Source organism: Manis pentadactyla, chromosome 15 (genome assembly GCF_030020395.1).
Source record: "Manis pentadactyla isolate mManPen7 chromosome 15, mManPen7.hap1, whole genome shotgun sequence".
Lineage (NCBI taxonomy): Eukaryota > Metazoa > Chordata > Mammalia > Pholidota > Manidae > Manis > Manis pentadactyla.
Window position 1 is genome coordinate 6,922,399 of NC_080033.1, and position 17,367 is coordinate 6,939,765.

At 52.5% G+C, this 17,367-nt stretch overlaps 1 protein-coding gene across 1 annotated transcript; it reads left to right on the forward strand.

Moving 5' to 3' along the window:
- The first annotated feature begins 282 nt into the window (after positions 1 to 282).
- Positions 283 to 4,136, forward strand: LYPD5 (LY6/PLAUR domain containing 5). Its single transcript, XM_057492982.1, has 6 exons — positions 283 to 308; positions 1,890 to 2,092; positions 2,563 to 2,739; positions 2,907 to 3,053; positions 3,306 to 3,526; positions 3,736 to 4,136. Exons 1-6 carry the CDS (start codon positions 298 to 300, stop codon positions 3,826 to 3,828), a joined length of 852 nt encoding a protein of 283 aa, XP_057348965.1. The 5' UTR covers positions 283 to 297; the 3' UTR covers positions 3,829 to 4,136.
- The last annotated feature ends 13,231 nt before the right edge of the window (positions 4,137 to 17,367 follow it).

A 17,367-nucleotide genomic window follows, 5' to 3' on the forward strand; every position in this document is an offset into this window, starting at 1 on the left:
CCTAGGCTTCCCTTTTCCTCAGCAGCCAGGACATATCACGGCCCCATCATGATTACCTAGGAGGAGACCAGCCCAAGTTAGGGAGGGTGCGGGGGTGGCGGAATCCCTGCCAGGCTGGGGTGCCGGGCGCCTGGGGCTCAGCAGGGAGAACCAGCCTGGCAGAATTCAGAGCAGGAGGAGCTGTCCCTGGTGTCTCAGCTCAGCTCCACAGCCTGGCCATGGTTGTTCCCAGAGCCATCCTGCTCCACCTTTTTGGTGCTGTGCTCTGCCTGAAAGGTATCCAGACTTTCGAGTCCAATGTTAAAAAGGTTAGGGGCCCTGGGGGCCTGGGTCTGGGGGAGGAGGGGCTGGGGACCCTGGGGGCCTGGGTCTGAGGAAGGAGGGCTGGGGGCCTGGACCCCTGGGACTGAGGGAGGAGGGGCTGGGGGGCTGGACCCCTGGGTCTGGGGGAGGAGGGGCTGGGGGCCTGGGAGCCTGGGTCTTGGTTGGGGGAGTCCTGGAGACTGTGTCCTTCTCATTTCTCCCCCTTCCTCTGTCCTCCCCATCAGTCATTTTCTCTGGCATCTCTCCCAGCCACCCCAGCCTTTCTCAGCCTCCTTGCTCATGTTCCCATTCAAGGGTACCTCTGGGGAACCAGGGGGCTTCTTTCCAAGCTGGCAGGGAACCTGGGCCTCAACCTCAGGCAATTTGTTCTCCAGTTTGGGTAAGGACAGGGACAATCTCCTATCAGGACTGCCCCTGATGAGGCTGCAAAGAGGGGAGCTAAAGGTGTGAGGAGAAGGCTGACTACGCTGCTGACTGTGTGTGTGCCCAGCCGTGGAAGAGAGTTGGATGCTGTGTGTGTCCATGTGTCAGCCTGTCCTTGAGTCTCTGAGCTTGTGAGTGTTTCTCTGGATCAGATTTCAATGTTTGGGCATTTAAACAAAGGCTTTATGGGTCTGCTTATCACTGATCTTCACTGTCTTTGTAAAAGAAACGTGGATATAACTTTGTATATCTGTGTCTCTGTGTTTGTTCATCTCTGTGCTCCATAGGCCTGTATTTATCTCTGTGTGTGTGGCAGGTATTGTCTGTCTCTCTGTGTATCTGTATTGTATGTCTCTTTGTGTCTTGCATCTGTGATTTTAAATTGCATGGTTTGTGGGTCTCTTTTTGTGTATCTCTACTTTGCGTAAATGTGGTCTCTCATTTTTGTGTCTGTGATTCTTGGGTCTGTATTTGTCTCCCTCTGGGCATGACTTCCCTGTTCCTGGGTCTGTCTGCGAGTTGTTTTCGTTTCTGTATCGGCACGGTTTTCTGTCGGTGAGTATGACCTTACGTGTGTGCGACGTGTGCCCTGATTTGGAATGCTCGATTGGAGAGCCTAGGTGGTACTTACATTACGTGTGAAGATGGAAATCCTGCATGGGAGGCATTCAGGATATATATTTGTGGGCTTCGAATGAGCCTGTGTCAGTTTTGTTATTTTGTGAGTATGTTGATGTTTAAGTGTTTTAAGTGTGTGTGTATCGCTGGGGCCAGCTGAGTGTGTGTGTGAGCGCTGCGAGACAGCGTGTCCCATTGCGCATTCTGAGGTGTTTATTTTCCATCAGTGGCCTTGTAGTGCCACTGGATATTGTGAGTTTAGTTGGGAGAGGGACGGGCAGAGCAGGAGTGAATCACTTCCTCCTTTATTTAAATCTGAGAGGGCTTCGTGGAAGAGGGTGGAGATGTGAAACAGCCTAGTGGGGGGGAAGAAAACCAGACTGGCAGGTGCGGAGAGGCCATTATTTGGCCAGGACGTAGGCACAGTCAGCCCCCAGTTGCAGCAGCAGCCCTGGTTCTCTCAGGGCAGCAAAGCCTGTCCCCTCAGAGCAGAACAGCAGGGCCAGTGTGGCTGTCATCTGCAGGGCGGAGACTGAGTTCCTGAAACAGGCTCATCCCCGGCCTGCTCTTCCCACCCCACCCTTGCTCCTCTCCGCAGTGTCCCAAGCCCTGCAGTGCTACAGCTTTCAACACATTTACTTCGGGCCCTTTGACCTCAGCGCCGTGAAATTCCCCAACATCTCCTGTCTCCACGGATGCTCCGAAGCTGTCTTGTCCGTGGACACTGGTGAGGGGCAGGAGGCACCGGGAAAAGGAGGAAGGAAGTGCAGGAGAGAAAGGGGTGGTGCGGGACCAGGAGGAGAGATCAGGGAGGGAAGGCGGAGAAGGGAGGGGCCGAGAGTTCTGGGGAAACTGGGTAGAAGAGGAAGGGAAGGATAAGGATAGAAATGGGGGGGTGAGGGAAGGAGGAAGCGGCAGGGAAAGAAAGGGATGGATGAGGGCCAGGAGGCGGGGGGCAGGAAGAGGAGGTGGGGGAGGGGCTGGGAAGGAAGGAGAAAGGGGACTGCGCAGGAAAGGGCTGGTGATGAGAGAGGGCGGCAGGGCGAAGCCAGGTGCGTGGGAGAGAAGCGCGGAGGCGGGGAGGGCAGGGGCGGGCGAGATTTCAGACTAGAGGGGGGCCAGGGAGAGGGGGGCCAGGAGGAGCGCAGGGCGTGGGGGCGGCGCACCAGGCCCCCCTCCCCGCCCGCCCACCCGCAGGGTACCGCGCCGCGGTGACCATGGTGCAGAAAGGCTGCTGGACAGGCCCGCCCAGCGGCCAGATGCGGTCCAACGCCCGCGCGCTGCCGCCCGACTACACGGTGGTGCGCGGCTGCGCGACCGACTTGTGCAACGCCGACCTGATGAACCACTACACCATCCCCAACCTGAGCCCAGGTGCGCGGGGCTGGGAGCGGCCGGCCCGGGCGTGAGGGGCGTGGCGTCGGCTGGGCGCCGCCCCCCGGCCCCCGCGCGGGGCTCTGAGCGCGCCCGGGGGCGGTGCGCACCCCGCATCACGGTACCCGGGAACCATAGCCGGCTGTGCGTATATGTGCTCTTGCCAGCGCCCGACCCGCAGACTCTCAGCGGCGTCGAGTGCTACTCCTGCGTGGGCATCCACCCAAAGGACTGCGCCCCGGAGAAGTCCCGACGGGTTCAGTGCCACCAGGACCAAAGCGTCTGCTTCCAGGGCAATGGCCAAATGACCGTCGGTGAGGGGCTGGGAGGGGGGCAGGGGGAAGGGCAGGCCTGAGGGAGGCGGCCTGGTCCCGGCCCGCAGGAGGGCGCCACGGCCCTGGACTGAGGGAGGAGGCGTCACTCGGAGGGGAGGAGAGGCAGGGCCCTAGTTTGAGGACGGCGACCCGAAGTAAGTCTGGGACACGCCGTGCGCCCGGCCTGTGAGGCAGAGGCTCAGGCGCAGCTGCCCCTCAGTTCTGACCGCTCCTCACCGCCCCGGCCCCCAGGCAACTTCTCAGTCCCCGTGTACATCAGAAGCTGCCACCGGCCCTCCTGCACCATCGCGGGCACCACCAGCCCCTGGACAAATATCGACCTCCAGGGCTCCTGCTGTGAGGGGCGCCTCTGCAATGGGGGGGCCGTGGCCCAGCCCTTCACCCCCGCCCCGTCCACAGCTCCTCACCTGGCGCCCCTCTTCCCGGCCCTGCTCCTCACCGTGCTCCTACTGGTGGGCAGTCTGAGAGGATCCCCCTGGCTCCCCTCATAGACAGCCCTTCCAGTCCTCTCATGAGCCGGATGCCGGGGGCAGGGTGCAAGCCCCCCTCTCTCTCGGCTTCAGCCCCTGTGATACTGGAAAATATCAAGTAAGAATTGTACTCTTGTCTCTCTCCCTCTCCTGCTTCCCTACTGTCTCCCTTGCCCTTTTCCTGTCAGCAGGCCTGGGAGAAATTGGGGCCCCAGCACCCCCAGGTGTGGAGAAACAGCCACATCCTGCCCCACATGAAGAGCATTCCTGACAATAGCTGTTAGTCACTGGGCACCAGCCCGGCATAGGCACCCCACAGCCCGGCTGCCTGTGCCCCCTCCAGAGCCCAGGACCAGCTCCAGAACGGAGCGCCCGTGCTGTCTGGATCAGTACCATCATGAGAGGCTCCAGAGGCAGTGCGTCCTAGGAGTTAGGAGCCCAGCCTCTCGAGGGAGGCTGTATGGGTTTGAATCCCAGCTGCACCTTGTAGCCTGTGGGTAACCTTGGGCAAGTTACGTAACCTCTCTGTGCCTGTGTTTCTTCACCTGTAAGGCAGAGGTGAAAATAAAACCTATAAAAATGACAAAACCTACTCCACAGCGGTTGTGGTCAGGACTGAATGAGATGACATGGAGTATCTGGGACGCAACAATCACCCAGCATAAGTGGGCTGTTATCATAATCCCCAGGAGCAAATGGGAGGTGAAGGCACTCGCTTGAGCTCATGTACTCAATGAATGGAGAGCCAGGAATGTGATTCCAGCTCCGTGAATCATCAGGCAACTCTACCTCCCAGACACTTGGGTGTTGGTTACTTTGACAGACAACCGCTTGAGGCAAAGCTGAAACCAGGCAAAATTCTCCAACCCGTGGGGATGGGGGAAGACTTCCTGGAGGAAGTAAATCTGAAGCGAACTCCTAAAGGAGAAAGAGGTGTTGGCAAAGAGAAGTAAGAGGAAGGGAGACATGCTTAGACAAAGATCCGGAGGTAGGAAGGAACAAAGGGTGTTCTGGACACTTGCATGAGCACCTGAACTCCATATACATGGAATCCTACAACACATCCTCTTGTGCACATGCTTTACAGTGTCCTTTCCCATCCTTTCCTCCACTTGGTCCCCCCAGTGACCCAGTGAGGCAAGTAAAAAAGGGATAGCATCCTCATTTTGCAGCCAACTTGCTCGAGGCACAGCAAGAGTGGTGTTTTGAGTAAGTGGCATAGCAAGAACAGCTCCCACATTCAATTCTACCTCAGAAGGCAGACGTTGGGAGAGAAAGGCATCTCAGAGGTGCTCTTACACTCCTGTGAGGTCCAGAGGAGAAGGGTTCTAGATGTCTACACATCCTAACATAGAAGGGGAAGCTGGATATCATTCACTGATTCATCACATTTACTGAGCACCTATGTGCCAGGCATTGTCCTAATTCCTGGGCATATAGCAGTGAACAAAACAAGCAAGTTCTTTTTTTGGGTATACCTGGGTAGACCTCCCCTACCTTTAAGAACTGACCTTTCTAGTGAGGAGAGCACACTTTGGATTGTATTGCAAATGTGGTTTGCAGTGGGGGTAGTCGGTCTGATGTGTCAAATTGACTAGACTACAGGATCAGTTATTCATTCAAACCCTAATCTCAGTGTTGCTGGGAAGGTGTTTTGTAGATATGATTAAAGTCCATGATCAGTTGATTTTAAGAAAGGGAAATTATCCAAGATCATCTGTGTGGGCCTGATTCAGTCAGCTGAAAAGACCATAAGATCAGAGCTGAGGCTTTCCTGAGATGTAAATCTACCTGAGGACAGCATCTTCAGCCTGTGACTGAGAGTTCCAGCCTGCCTTTCCTGACCGCCTACACTACCGATTTCCAACCTGCCTGCCCAGCCCTCAAGGTCACATAAGCCAATTCCTTGCCATAAATCTCTTAATATGTATCTCCTACTAGTTCTGTTTTTCTGAGGAGAGGAAAACACCCAAACTGATACAGAATCCATTGGAGGACTTATAACAGGGGGCTGCCATGATTTCTACATATGTCATTATATAGTGTTATATGTGTAATATGCTATTATGTGTATTATATAGGTATGTAATATACATACATAAGTACATATGTGACTTTTTCATCAAGATATAAAGTACATAGAGTTAAACACATAAAGTTTAAATTTTCCATATGTATACATCTGAGTAACCTGCATCAAGATCTAGAACATTTCCAGTCCCCACCCCGAAAGTCTCCCATGTAACCTTGCATGGGAACTTTCTCACCCCAGAGGTAACCATTAGTCAGACGTCTACCATAAATCAGTGTTGCCTAATTTTGAACTTCATAGAAATGGAGTCCTGCAGCATGTCATCTTGTGTGCATGCTTTGTCTTTGAAAAGGATCTCTGTGGCAAGTATGGAAGCCGGGACATAGGAGGTGCCTACTGCCCCAGTGCAGATGAACAGTGATGGGAGTGGTCACAGGTAGGGTGAGGGATGGGGTAAGGGGTCGATTGTGTTGGCAGAGTTGGCAGGACTTGAAACTTTGGTTGAGGGGTAAGTGGGAAAGAAAGACCCAAGAACACCCAGAGGTTTTGGGCTGAGGAACAGAGTAAACGGCAGTGCCATTTACCAAAGAGACAGATGGAAGGGAGTGAGAAGCAACAGTTGGGTGCTGGACCCATCAAGCCTGCTTCAGTCTAAGCTAAGAGCACTTCAGTTTGCACAGGGCGCTTCATCAGAATGCAGAACATACTGGTATACCTCCCTGAGTAAAACTCCCCGGCAGAAAGTAGTTTATATGTTTCTCCCGAAAGACATGTCCTAGAATGTTCCTAGAAGGACAGTTCACAATAGCCACAAACTGGAAACGATCCAAATACCTATCAACAGGAGCATGGATAAATAAGTTGCGACCTGTTCACAAACTGGATTACGGTTCAGCCCGGGGAATGAACAGTGCAGCCGCACGCAACAGCCTGGCTTAGCCTCAGGACAGTGCTGAGCAAAACAATAAAGACACAGCAGACCATTCTGTGTGATTCCATTTACAATTCCATTTACACGAAGTCCAAAAGTAGGCCAAACTAATGCATCTAATCAGAAGACAGGAGAGTGCTTATCCTTGGGGGGTGACTGGAAGAGATGACAAGTGGATTTGTGGGTTCTGGTCCTTGTGTTTCTTGACCCCAGAATCAGTTGCACTATTGCTTATGATTTGTGATACCTATCCATCTATCTATCTACCCATCTATCATTCTCAATAAAAGGTCTTGAAAAAAAATTTTAAACTTTCTTGACACAGAAATGGCAAAGGCGGGGAATCGAGCATACCCCTTTCTTAAAATTGTCCATTTGGTTGCAACCAATGAGCAACGGGATAAAGACTTTGGTTCATCAGCTCATGACATGAACCCCAGTGTGTTAGAGAACACATTGAATGAAAAGGACTGACAGATGCGTAGATCCAGAAAATAGGTCTCTAATCTGTTGATTGGATGTGAATTTTCCAAATGATGTTTAATATTTTTATTATCTGCATTCTGACTGGATGGACTTAAATTTGCATGCCATTCGTTTTGCCTACCCCTTCACACACGGATCTTGTAATCTTGTTCTGTGGTCATCCGTTTGAATTTTTAGCCATTTGTAACTATTCATTCAACAACTAGCTACTGATGGCTCCTAACTGCAGTGCACAAGAAATACCTGGCTTTGAAAATGCAGTGGAGAAGGAGGATGGCTGCTACCGACACAATTTTCATTTACAAACATCAGGAGCACCACCGATCCTTCATAAGATAATAAAGGGAAGGAAGAAGCAAGACAAAAGGAAATCAGTAGATGGACAGAGAAATACAGGAAAAGCTAAGAAGGAAGGAAGGAAAAAAACAAAGAAGAAAATATGCAGTTATTACAGTTATTATAATTACAGTTCTCGCTTGTGAATGGTCATAAGACCATAGCTGATATGTTTAATTTCCCTTTTCCATCATTCATTCCATGTTTCCTTTGCCGTCAACTGGTTGCTGTTTTTTTAACTAGTGAGATGACCCAAACCATCATTCCTCAAAGGCCTGGATCTTTAGTGGTCCTTTTCTGATTTTACTTTTTGGTTGTCTTTTCTATTGGACACAGAAGCTTTGAGAAGTGCTCCAGAGAATGCATTGGGTTGCAGGCCTGGTGTTCCACTGTGTAGCAGTAACTTTATTTCCCTTGGTGACTGAGGCCAATCAACCCAGAAAATAATCCTCTCCTCCGCTGGTCCATTGGTTCCGTGGCACGAAGAGCCCAGAATGGCCAGGTGGCAGTCTCACCGTCCAATTCAGCAGAACCACTGCTGTGTCTTCTGGTGGAAGCATTCTTTCCTTGGGAGCCAAGAGCTCCAAGCCAGTGGAGCTCCTAGTTGTGGGGACAGGAAGCAAACATTCTGCAAGTGGGTAGTAGATATAAAAGTAAGAGGAGCCGCTGCCACCCACTGACGCCCAGACACATGTATTCGGGCCACTGAGGGACAGTGTTGTATATCAATCATCAGCTCCAATCATAAACTTTATCCTGTACAGCAGAACCCCATCAGTCAGGGTGTTAGCTCCCAGCTGACAACAGTGACTAAATCCTCCCATTGTTTTATCAGGCGAGCTTCATCTAGTTGATGGGGTGAGAGGTAAGACCAGTGAAATCTCTGGGCATGAGCCCATTGCCACATATCCTTGGCTGCTGATGAGGTCCCTGGTCAGAAGCCTCGCTGTGCGTTCCACACAGTGGAGAAGACATTCTGTAGTCCTGGGAGGGACTTTATGAGAGGTGGGCTCCCTTTCTCCTCTCACACTCCTCCAAATTTCCATTTACACAGAGGACTACTTGGAAATGAGGCTGCAATGTGGTAGGGAAATAATTCAATTTACCCAATTCAGATTTATGCATATTGAAACCCATCATTCAGTGAGTTCTTGCTATGTTCCTGGCCTTGCACTGCGCACTCGGGCCACGGAGGTGAGTCCTAGCCCTGGTCCTGGTCTGATGGGAGAGGCGGACACACACTCAGCCACAAGCCTCCAGTGGAGTGATGTACAGGTACTAGAGGAGCCAGAGTTGAGGGAAGGATACATCGGGGTTGGTGCCAGAGGAAGAACCTGGCAACAAGTCTTAAATCATGCCATATGGACCGAGAAGGGAACAGCATTCCAGGCAGAGGGGCTGGTTCATACAAAGACAGAGGTACAGAGGCAGAAGTAATCCCAGGAGAGATTCAGTATACATTTGTAATTCATTCTTCTGTTCTTGGTGATCCTGGAAAACCCAGCTCCTCGAGGAGTTCTTGGTGTGACTCGGGAACGCAGACTAGAGCCCAGATGACCATTGTTCCCAAATAGATCAGGGCAGGAAAGAGGGGAGTGCTTGGGGTGTGAGGACTGACAGGTAGGGAAGGAGCCTCTGATTAGAGTCAGGGCATCAGGGGTGACTGCATGGAGGGTGGATCCTGTGCTGGGTCCTGAAGGATGGGTAGAGGTGATCAGGTGGACAGGATGAGGAACAGCATTCCAGGTAGACGGCCTGGCCCACGCCAAGGCCTAAAGAAACATTTGTTAAATTGCAAGGAGACAGCGAGACAGAGACAGGAACAAGTAAGAGACAGATGGAGCTGCAGGGAGAAACAGTAAACAAACATTTGTAACCTATTCTTTTGAGCTGGGTAGTGCCATGGAGCCGGCAATGAGTCAGACCCAACCCTGCCCTCCTGGTCTGAAAGGAGACATGGAAAAACTCAGGGGCTCACGAGTAAAGCATGAAGTACAAGTGTCTGAAGGTTAAGACCAGTGAAAGCTTCTGATAGGAATGAATCTCTGAGAAGACACCTAAATGACTAATCAGAATCAGCAAAGAAGCAGGAGGGAGGGCTTCCAGGCAGGAAGGACAGCGTGCTCAAAGGCTTGGTCTGTGCACGAAGTGTGAGGAGGGAGATGAAGATGAAGAGGGTGACAGGGCACCTGAAAGGCCTAACATGTCGGGTGAGGATAGTTTCCCAACTTTCCCCTACAGCCAATGGGGATCCATGGAAAGGCTTAGAGCAAGGGAGAGGCATGGTGGGAGCCAGGTGATGGGAAGCTTTCCCTGAGACCATGCAGGGGACAGAGCAGGAGGAGGTAAGAATGGAGGCAGGGAGGCCAGGAAAGAGGCTGGTGAGGGGGTCTCTCACGGTCTCCAGGACCAGGGGCCACATAGTGTCTAAGGGCTGGAGTAAGAAGGAGGGACCGAGAAAATAGTGTGTGAGGACCGTGGGTTAGGACGAGTAGAGTTCCTTATGAGTGAGGGCAGTGGTTTCCCCTCAAGGCTGGGAAGGGAGTTGGGTCATAAAGGAGCTCACAGAGCATTTCTGAGTAGTGGCAATATTCTCTCTGCATGGCCTGCGCATGGGGATCCCTTTATAATTATCTGCCCAAAACAGACCTCTTTCTTTTATGCACTTTCTGCATGTATGTCGTATTTTATACAAAATAAGAATAATTCCAACATCAAAGGCAAGGCTAGAGTCTAAGTCTTTGGACTCCCATATTTTAGCTTTTTAATTTTTGGTGACAGAGGCCAGGATACTGGCTATCTCTGGTGAATCCACTGGGAGAGGGTGCTGTGACGATGGAGATGCTCGATGGATCCATCAAGGTGGAGGTCACACATGCCCATACACAGGGAGACTGCATCGATCTGTACACTTAAGGCTTGTGAGTTCACAATGTGTAAGCCATACGTCAACAGAAAGAGACAAACTTTAAAACACCACATATAATTAAATGATATCATGTCTGGGATTTGCATTAAAATAACAGAGGAAGTGAGGAAATGGGTGGAGGCATAGATGAAATGCAATTAACTATGAGTTGGTAGTTGTTAAATGGGCACTTGCAGGTTTTTTGTGCTCTTCCGAGCACTTCTGTAGCTTTGAAGTTTTCCATAATAAAAAGTATATATATGAATGCACGTATACATGAGTAGATGATAGATAGATAAAACAAATACCTATTGAACTCCCAGTGACCCAGGTATTCCCTCCCTTGGGAACTCAGATGTCTTCCTTCTGTCAGTGATCCTGATGACCCTATGCCTGAATCATACACACATCACCCCTTTCCCAAGATTCCTCTGCCTTCCCAGCTCAGTGGAGGTGGGAGGCCTGGTCAGCACCAAGGACAGATCTGCATTAGGTCTCAGAACCACAGACAGCAACTCAACTAATGAGGGGAAAGGAAGACCTGGGAAATGCGGAAATGACCTCCTTCCTGGCTCCAGGACGGTGTGCCACAGGCTAAGAGGGGAGAGCTGAAGGAGAGCCAAGCGGTACCATTGAATAAGAGCATTCCTTCTGCAAATGCCCATTGAGCATCTTCTACGTGCCAGGCACTGTTCTGGACATTGGGGGTGGCAAGATCCCAGTCCTAAACAACAGTCACATAAGAAAACAGGATCATTTAATGGCCCTAGGTGCCATAATAAAGACAAAGCAATAAAATTGGATACAGTATTATTTCGGGGTGGGAGGGGACCCATAATGACATTGGGATCACTGACCCATTTTCAAAGACATGGTCAAAAAAGAGACTATATTAGAGCAGAGAACTAGATAAAGTGAGGGACAATCCATGAGGAGTTTGGAGGTAAAGGCTTTCAGGCAGAGGGAAAAGCAAGTGCCAAGACCTTGAGGCAGCAAAGAGCTTGACAGGTTTGAGGATCATCAAGAAGGTCAATGTGGGGGAGCAGAGTAAGTGAAGGGGAAAGTGGCAGGAGGAGTCTTGGCAAGACAGGAGTAGACACACTGAGAGAAGGAAACAGAGACAGGAAACTATGAATGACAAGCAGAGACTGAAAGAGTCAAGAAAGACCCAGAGGCCAAAAGAAAGGAAAATGATACCAGCTGCAAGTTACAAAATACAACAAAGTCCATTATCTATTCACACACACATCTATACATATTCATATGTTTGTGTGTATACACACACACACACACACACTTTTTATTATGGAAAACTTCAAACACAAAAGTGAACAAAAGAGTATATTTATTGTTATTATCATGTAACAAGCCATTCCAAAATTCAGTGTCTTCAAGCAAAAAGTTTACTTTTTCCCATGAGTTTGAGGGTTGACTGGGCACGTCTGCTGGTCTCTGCAAAGGCTGCTCGTGTGACTGCACCCAGTTGGGGCCAGACTGAGCTTTTGGCCAGGGTGCCTTGTTTCTCCTCTGCATAGCTTCTCCACATGACTAGCTTGGGCTTCTTCACAGCATGGTGATCTTAGAGTTCGGAGAGAACAAAAGCTTCTAGTTCTCGTAAGAACTGGACCTGGAGCTGACCCAGCATCATTTCTGCTACATTTAATTAGTCAAAGCAAGTCCCAAGCCAGCCAGAAGGGGAAGGAAAATAGACTCTACCTTTTGGTGGGAGAAGCCACATGTCAGCACAGATGGGGGGAGGGGATTATTGGCAGCCAGCTTGAGAGACAATGTACCACGAGTACTTAACCAGTACCAGGTTCTGGGGTGGGGGGGGACTCTGGACATTCCACCTCAGCAAACCCGCAAGCAACCCTGACATAGATATCATCAATTCCCACTTTCCAGGACACACAGCCAACGATAGCAAAGCTAATTGTGACCTGAGGTCTGCCTGTGTATTATAGTCTACACAATAAAGTCAGTGGTTATGTCAAGGCTCATCCCACGGTCTCTGGACTCCCAGATTGTGAGACATATACATATATAATATACATAATTTAACATAACATGCAGCTGACCCTTGATGACATGGGTTTGAACTGCATACATCCACTTACACATGGATTTTTTTTCAATAAATAGACTGGAACAATTTTTTGGATATTTGTGCCAATTTGAAAAAACACTTTCTCTAGCTTACCTTATTCTAAGACTACAGCATATAATACTTATAGCACACAAAATATGGGTTAATTGTTTACATTACCAATAAGGCTTCTGATCAACAGTAGGCTGTTTGTAGTTAGGTTTTAGGGAGTCAAAAGTTATACACGGATTTTTGACTGCATGGAGGATCCCCATGTTGTTCAAGGGTCAACTATACATAATTTTTCATTGGGGAACATGGAGATACAAATGAAAAAATAAAAAGAGAGAGAAGGAAAAAAGAGAAAAGAAAACAGCGTGCATTTGAAGACAAGACGAGGAGGCAGAAACACTAAGATGCAAAGCCAGTGAGATTCAGAGAGAGCAGCAGACAGATACACAGAGAGCGAAAGCACAAGAGAGATTGATAAACCAGGAGACTTCTTTCAGCCCTCAAGCTCCCTGAGGCCATGATACAGGACGGGATCGAGGAGACAGAGTGCCTGCAGTCCCCAAGGCCGCCACAAGGCGACAGCAGCCCAACGCCCTGAAGCCCCAGGGCCCACTTCATAAGGAGCAGCGGAGGAATCGCCGCCACTGGCCTCAGACTTCCAGGATGTCTTTCCCTGGGGCTCAGCCCCGCCCTCCCCTGCGCAGGCCCCAGGCGACGAGTGACCTTTCCGCCTGAGACACCCTCTTCACTCCCCTCTGCCACCCTTCCCTGTTAAAACAACCCTTTGTCCTTGGCCTCTTCCTGCTGGGCCCCAAGGCCCCTGGGTCCTTTCCAGGCCCGGAGATGGGGCTGGGATGAAGGTGTGGCAGCTGGGACCAGGCCAATGAAAAGTCTTAGGGACTTTGGAATCAGTTCCTCCAGCCTTCCTAGACTAGGAGTGCGATCCAGTTCCACCGGCCGCCTCAGACCCAGGAGTCCAGGCCTCCAGCCCCTCCTCCCCCAGACCCAGGGGTCCAGGCCCCCGGCCTCTCCTCCCCAAGACCCAGGGGTCCAGGCCCCCGGCCCCTCCTCCCCAAGACCCAGGGGTCCAGGTCCCCGGCCCCTCCTCCCCCAGACCCAGGGGTCCAGGCCCCCGGCCCCTCCCTCAGACCCAGGAGTCCAGGCCTCCAGCCCCTCCTCCCCCAGACCCAGGGGTCCAGGCCCCCGGCCCCTCCTCCCCCAGACCCAGGGGTCCAGGTCCCCGGCCCCTCCCTCAGACCCAGGGGTCCAGGTCCCCGGCCCCTCCCTCAGACCCAGGAGTCCAGGCCTCCAGACCCTCCTCCCCCAGACCCAGGGGTCCAGGTCCCCGGCCCCTCCTCCCCCAGACCCAGGGGTCCAGGCCTCCAGCCCCTCCTCCCCCAGACCCAGGAGTCCAGGCCTCCAGACCCTCCTCCCCCAGACCCAGGGGTCCAGGTCCCCGGCCCCTCCTCCCCCAGACCCAGGGGTCCAGGCCCCTGGCCCCTCCTCCCCCAGACCCAGGGGTCCAGGTTCCCGGCCCCTCCTCCCCCAGACCCAGGGGTCCAGGCCCCCGGCCCCTCCCTCAGACCCAGGAGTCCAGGCCTCCAGCCCCTCCTCCCCCAGACCCAGGGGTCCAGGTTCCCGGCCCCTCCTCCCCCAGACCCAGGGGTCCAGGTCCCCGGCCCCTCCCTGCTCAGACCCAGGAGCTCCCACCCAAGGGCCCTCCTCCCCTCAAAGCCCCGTGCAGCAGCCTAAGGCCAACCCAGGCATATAGAGGTCCTCCAGGGTTCTGCCTCCCTCCGTTTTACAGACACCCCTCTCCCCTCCACCCCAACTCCCTGCTCCAGGGTTTGGACTAAGGCTGAGTCACAGGAAGCTCTGGGGCCCTGAGTCACCCCCTCCCCCCGCACCGCCCCCCCCAGGACAGGAGGGAGCTGGCTCTGCGGCAGTGTGTCCCACCAGATGACCACCACTCCCCCAGCCCAGAACCTACCCGTGGAGGCAGCACCCTACCCTCTGTGACCGCATTGCCGCCCACCCCGGCATCTCCCATGCCCAGCCTTCACCGAGTTTTTCTCTCCTACTTGTCTCTTTGGAAGAAAAAAATCCCTCTCTGCTCTAACTTCCATGTCGATTCTGTCTTCTGCTTTCTCTTCACCCCTGGGTCTCTTCTCTCTCCATCTCTTTGATTTTTTAAAATCCTCTCTCCTTCTCTCTCCCCCCACTGCACCCCTCAAGATCTCTCCATCTGTCTCCGGCTGGAGGGGCCAGGCCAGAGGTCTCTGTTCCATGGCCTCTGACTCTCTCGGTGGCCGCAGTTTCTGTGTCTTTGGCCCTTGGCCCCTGAGTGGGGCTGGGAAGGAACTAGAAGGGGCAAGGCTGAACAGAGGAGAGAAACTGAGGCAGAGACAGGCACAGAGAGGCTCAGAGACAGCAGCAGAGACAGAGAGAGGGAGGTCTGAAGGTAGAGAGTGAGAGAAACTGAGTCACAAGACGGAGACCTAGAGGCAGTAAGAGACAATGAGACGGGACAGAGAGCACAGAGTCAGAGAGCAAGAGACACAGAGAAAGGAAACAGACACATTCACCAATGGACACAGAGACACACATGGAGGCAGAGAGACGGTGACGGAGAGAATGAAAGAAGAAACATGATACAAAGATGGAGACTGAGACGGAGATGCCAAGAGAGGCAGAGACAGGGAGAAAGAGGGCCAGAGAGAGAAATGGAACCAGACAAATGGACAGAGACTGTCAGAGATACTCAGAGAGACAGAAACGGCCAGAAGAGACAGAAAGATACAAAGGCATAAAGGAGAGAAAAACAGATTAAGACAAACTCAGGGGCTTCCAGAGTGGGGGAGACTGAGGAAGGTGCCTTTGGGGAGGAGAGGGAGGAGAGGGGGCAGACCTGTGCCTCAGGGTGGCAGGTGGCAGGGGTGGCCCAGCTGCAGCCCCAAGAGCACCCAGAGGCAGCGTTTTCTCCGAGGGGACACGCGCGTGGTATCTGGATGCACCTGGGTGTGTCCCTATCACTCTCCCGCCGTGTCTCGCGCCACATGGGAACCGTGTGTGTTCCACGGGCTAGGGCACCAGCACAGGCTGGGTGTTTGTCACTGGGCGTGTCTGCGTGTGTGGTTTGCTGTCTCTGGGTGTGTCCGTGTGGGTTGTGTTGGCGTGTGGCCAGACGTGTGTGTGTGTGTGTGTGAGAGTCTCATTTTGCTGTGGCTGGTGGGTCTGTGTTCCTGTAACGACATATAATGTGGGAGGGGATAGGGACCGTGCCTGTGTGTTCCCCTGGGAGTTGTGTCCATGGGACCACTGTCTGTCTCGAGACCAGTGTGTGACACTATGCAAGGTGTTTTGTGTCACCATGCCAGTGTGTCCCCACGTGTTGCAGTAGGAGGGTTTTGATCTTTGTCCAAACATGGGGTGTACAGAGACGTGTTACTTCTGGGCTGCTGCAGGCAGGCACCTTGCACATTGTGTGTCACTCTGGGAGTCACTGTGCAAGATGCTTCCCTGCACTCTCTCTTCTGCACATCAGTGTGTGTTGTGTCTCTGTGTGGCCATTGTGCATGTAAAGCCGTGTATCACTCAGTGACGTGACCCTGTGCACCATGTTGAGGTGAATGGCCATTTTGGGGGGGGCCTCTCCTTCCCCTGCCAAGAACACAGTCCAGGTGCCGGCACTCAAGCTGTGTTGTGTTTGTGCGGCTGTGTATTACACCACCTCAGAGGGTGTCCCTGGTGCCATGTGTGGTGTTGTTCCTGGCCTAAGTGTTAGCTGTGTCCGTGGGTAATATCTGCTGTTTCGTGTGACATGTGGAGTTTGAGAAAGGGTGTGTTGGGAAATACTGTGTCAGTGTGTTTTGTGTCCTTGTGCGCTTGCGTATCACTCTGTACATGTTGTGTTTGTGTGGCCACACCTGTTGGAGTATATGGTGTTCCAGACCACGTATGGGAGTTGCCTGTGGTGCTCAGATGGGGCTTGTCAGTCAGAGGTGATGGTGCGTGTTTTACTCTGTGCACTGCGTTTGGACCTCAACGTCCCTGAGGCTGGTGTCCTGCCACTCCCCCGTCCCCCCGAGCACCATTCTGGGATGTGTCCTGTGGGACGGATGCACCAACACATATCCACATGTCTCCCTCTAGTCGCATGCTGTTTGGGTTCCTGCATGTGTAAGCGGGGATTGTCCCCAGTTCTACATTTGAATGGCACTGTGCACCCAGGCATGTTGTGCACTGGGGTGAGTCATGTACTGTGAATCACTCATACGTGCTTGCATTGCCACGTGCTGTGATATGACCGGGAACTGCCATGGGTTATCCCTAAGTGTTGTGTGTCTGCATGCATTGGGTATCATTCCACAGTGCGTGATGTGGGAGACACTGAGTGCATTGTTCATATACATGCATCATGGGTACCATTTGGGTATCACCATGTCAACCTATACTGAGCATCTGTGGCACACGCGGTAGCTATTGTGTTTGTGTAGCTATGGGTGTGCATCACCCTGTCTGGTTTGGGCTCTTGTATCAGAGAAGTTGACGATTTTCACTGCAATGTTTGTGCCTGCGTGGGGACAATATGTGAGTGGCTGTGTCAACACGAGGCCCTGCCTGCCTCGCTGAGTGCTGGCGTGTGTCACACCATGTGTGTGGTGTCTGGGTGTGGCTGGGGGTTTCAGAGCTTGTCGGGAGTTGTGAGTCACTTGCTGTAGGTTGTGTGTTGTGTGCCCATGTGCGTTAGGTTCCCGCTCCGGCCATACTGTGTGTGTGAGGGTATGTGACCCAGTCTCGAGTGGTGTCCGGGTGTGGCTGAGTGTAGGTGTGTACTACACGGTGCAGGCTGTTGTGTGTGACAAAGCCCACTGTGTGTCAGTGTGTGTCTTTACCCATGTGGATGCACGCCTCTTCCTTGCTCTGCCCCAAGACACACCCCAGCCCCTCCTTAGTCTGCGAAGGGGGGTTGGGGAGCCTCCCCTCTGCCCAGGGGCCTCCCCGGCCCCTCCCCGCCCTGCCTAGCCGTCAC

Coding starts and splice junctions, on each gene's coding strand:
- LYPD5 (XM_057492982.1), top strand. Junction 2,093..2,562: donor TGTCTTGTCCGTGGACACTG/GTGAGGGGCAGG, acceptor GCCCACCCGCAG/GGTACCGCGCCGCGGTGACC. Junction 3,054..3,305: donor CAATGGCCAAATGACCGTCG/GTGAGGGGCTGG, acceptor CCCGGCCCCCAG/GCAACTTCTCAGTCCCCGTG.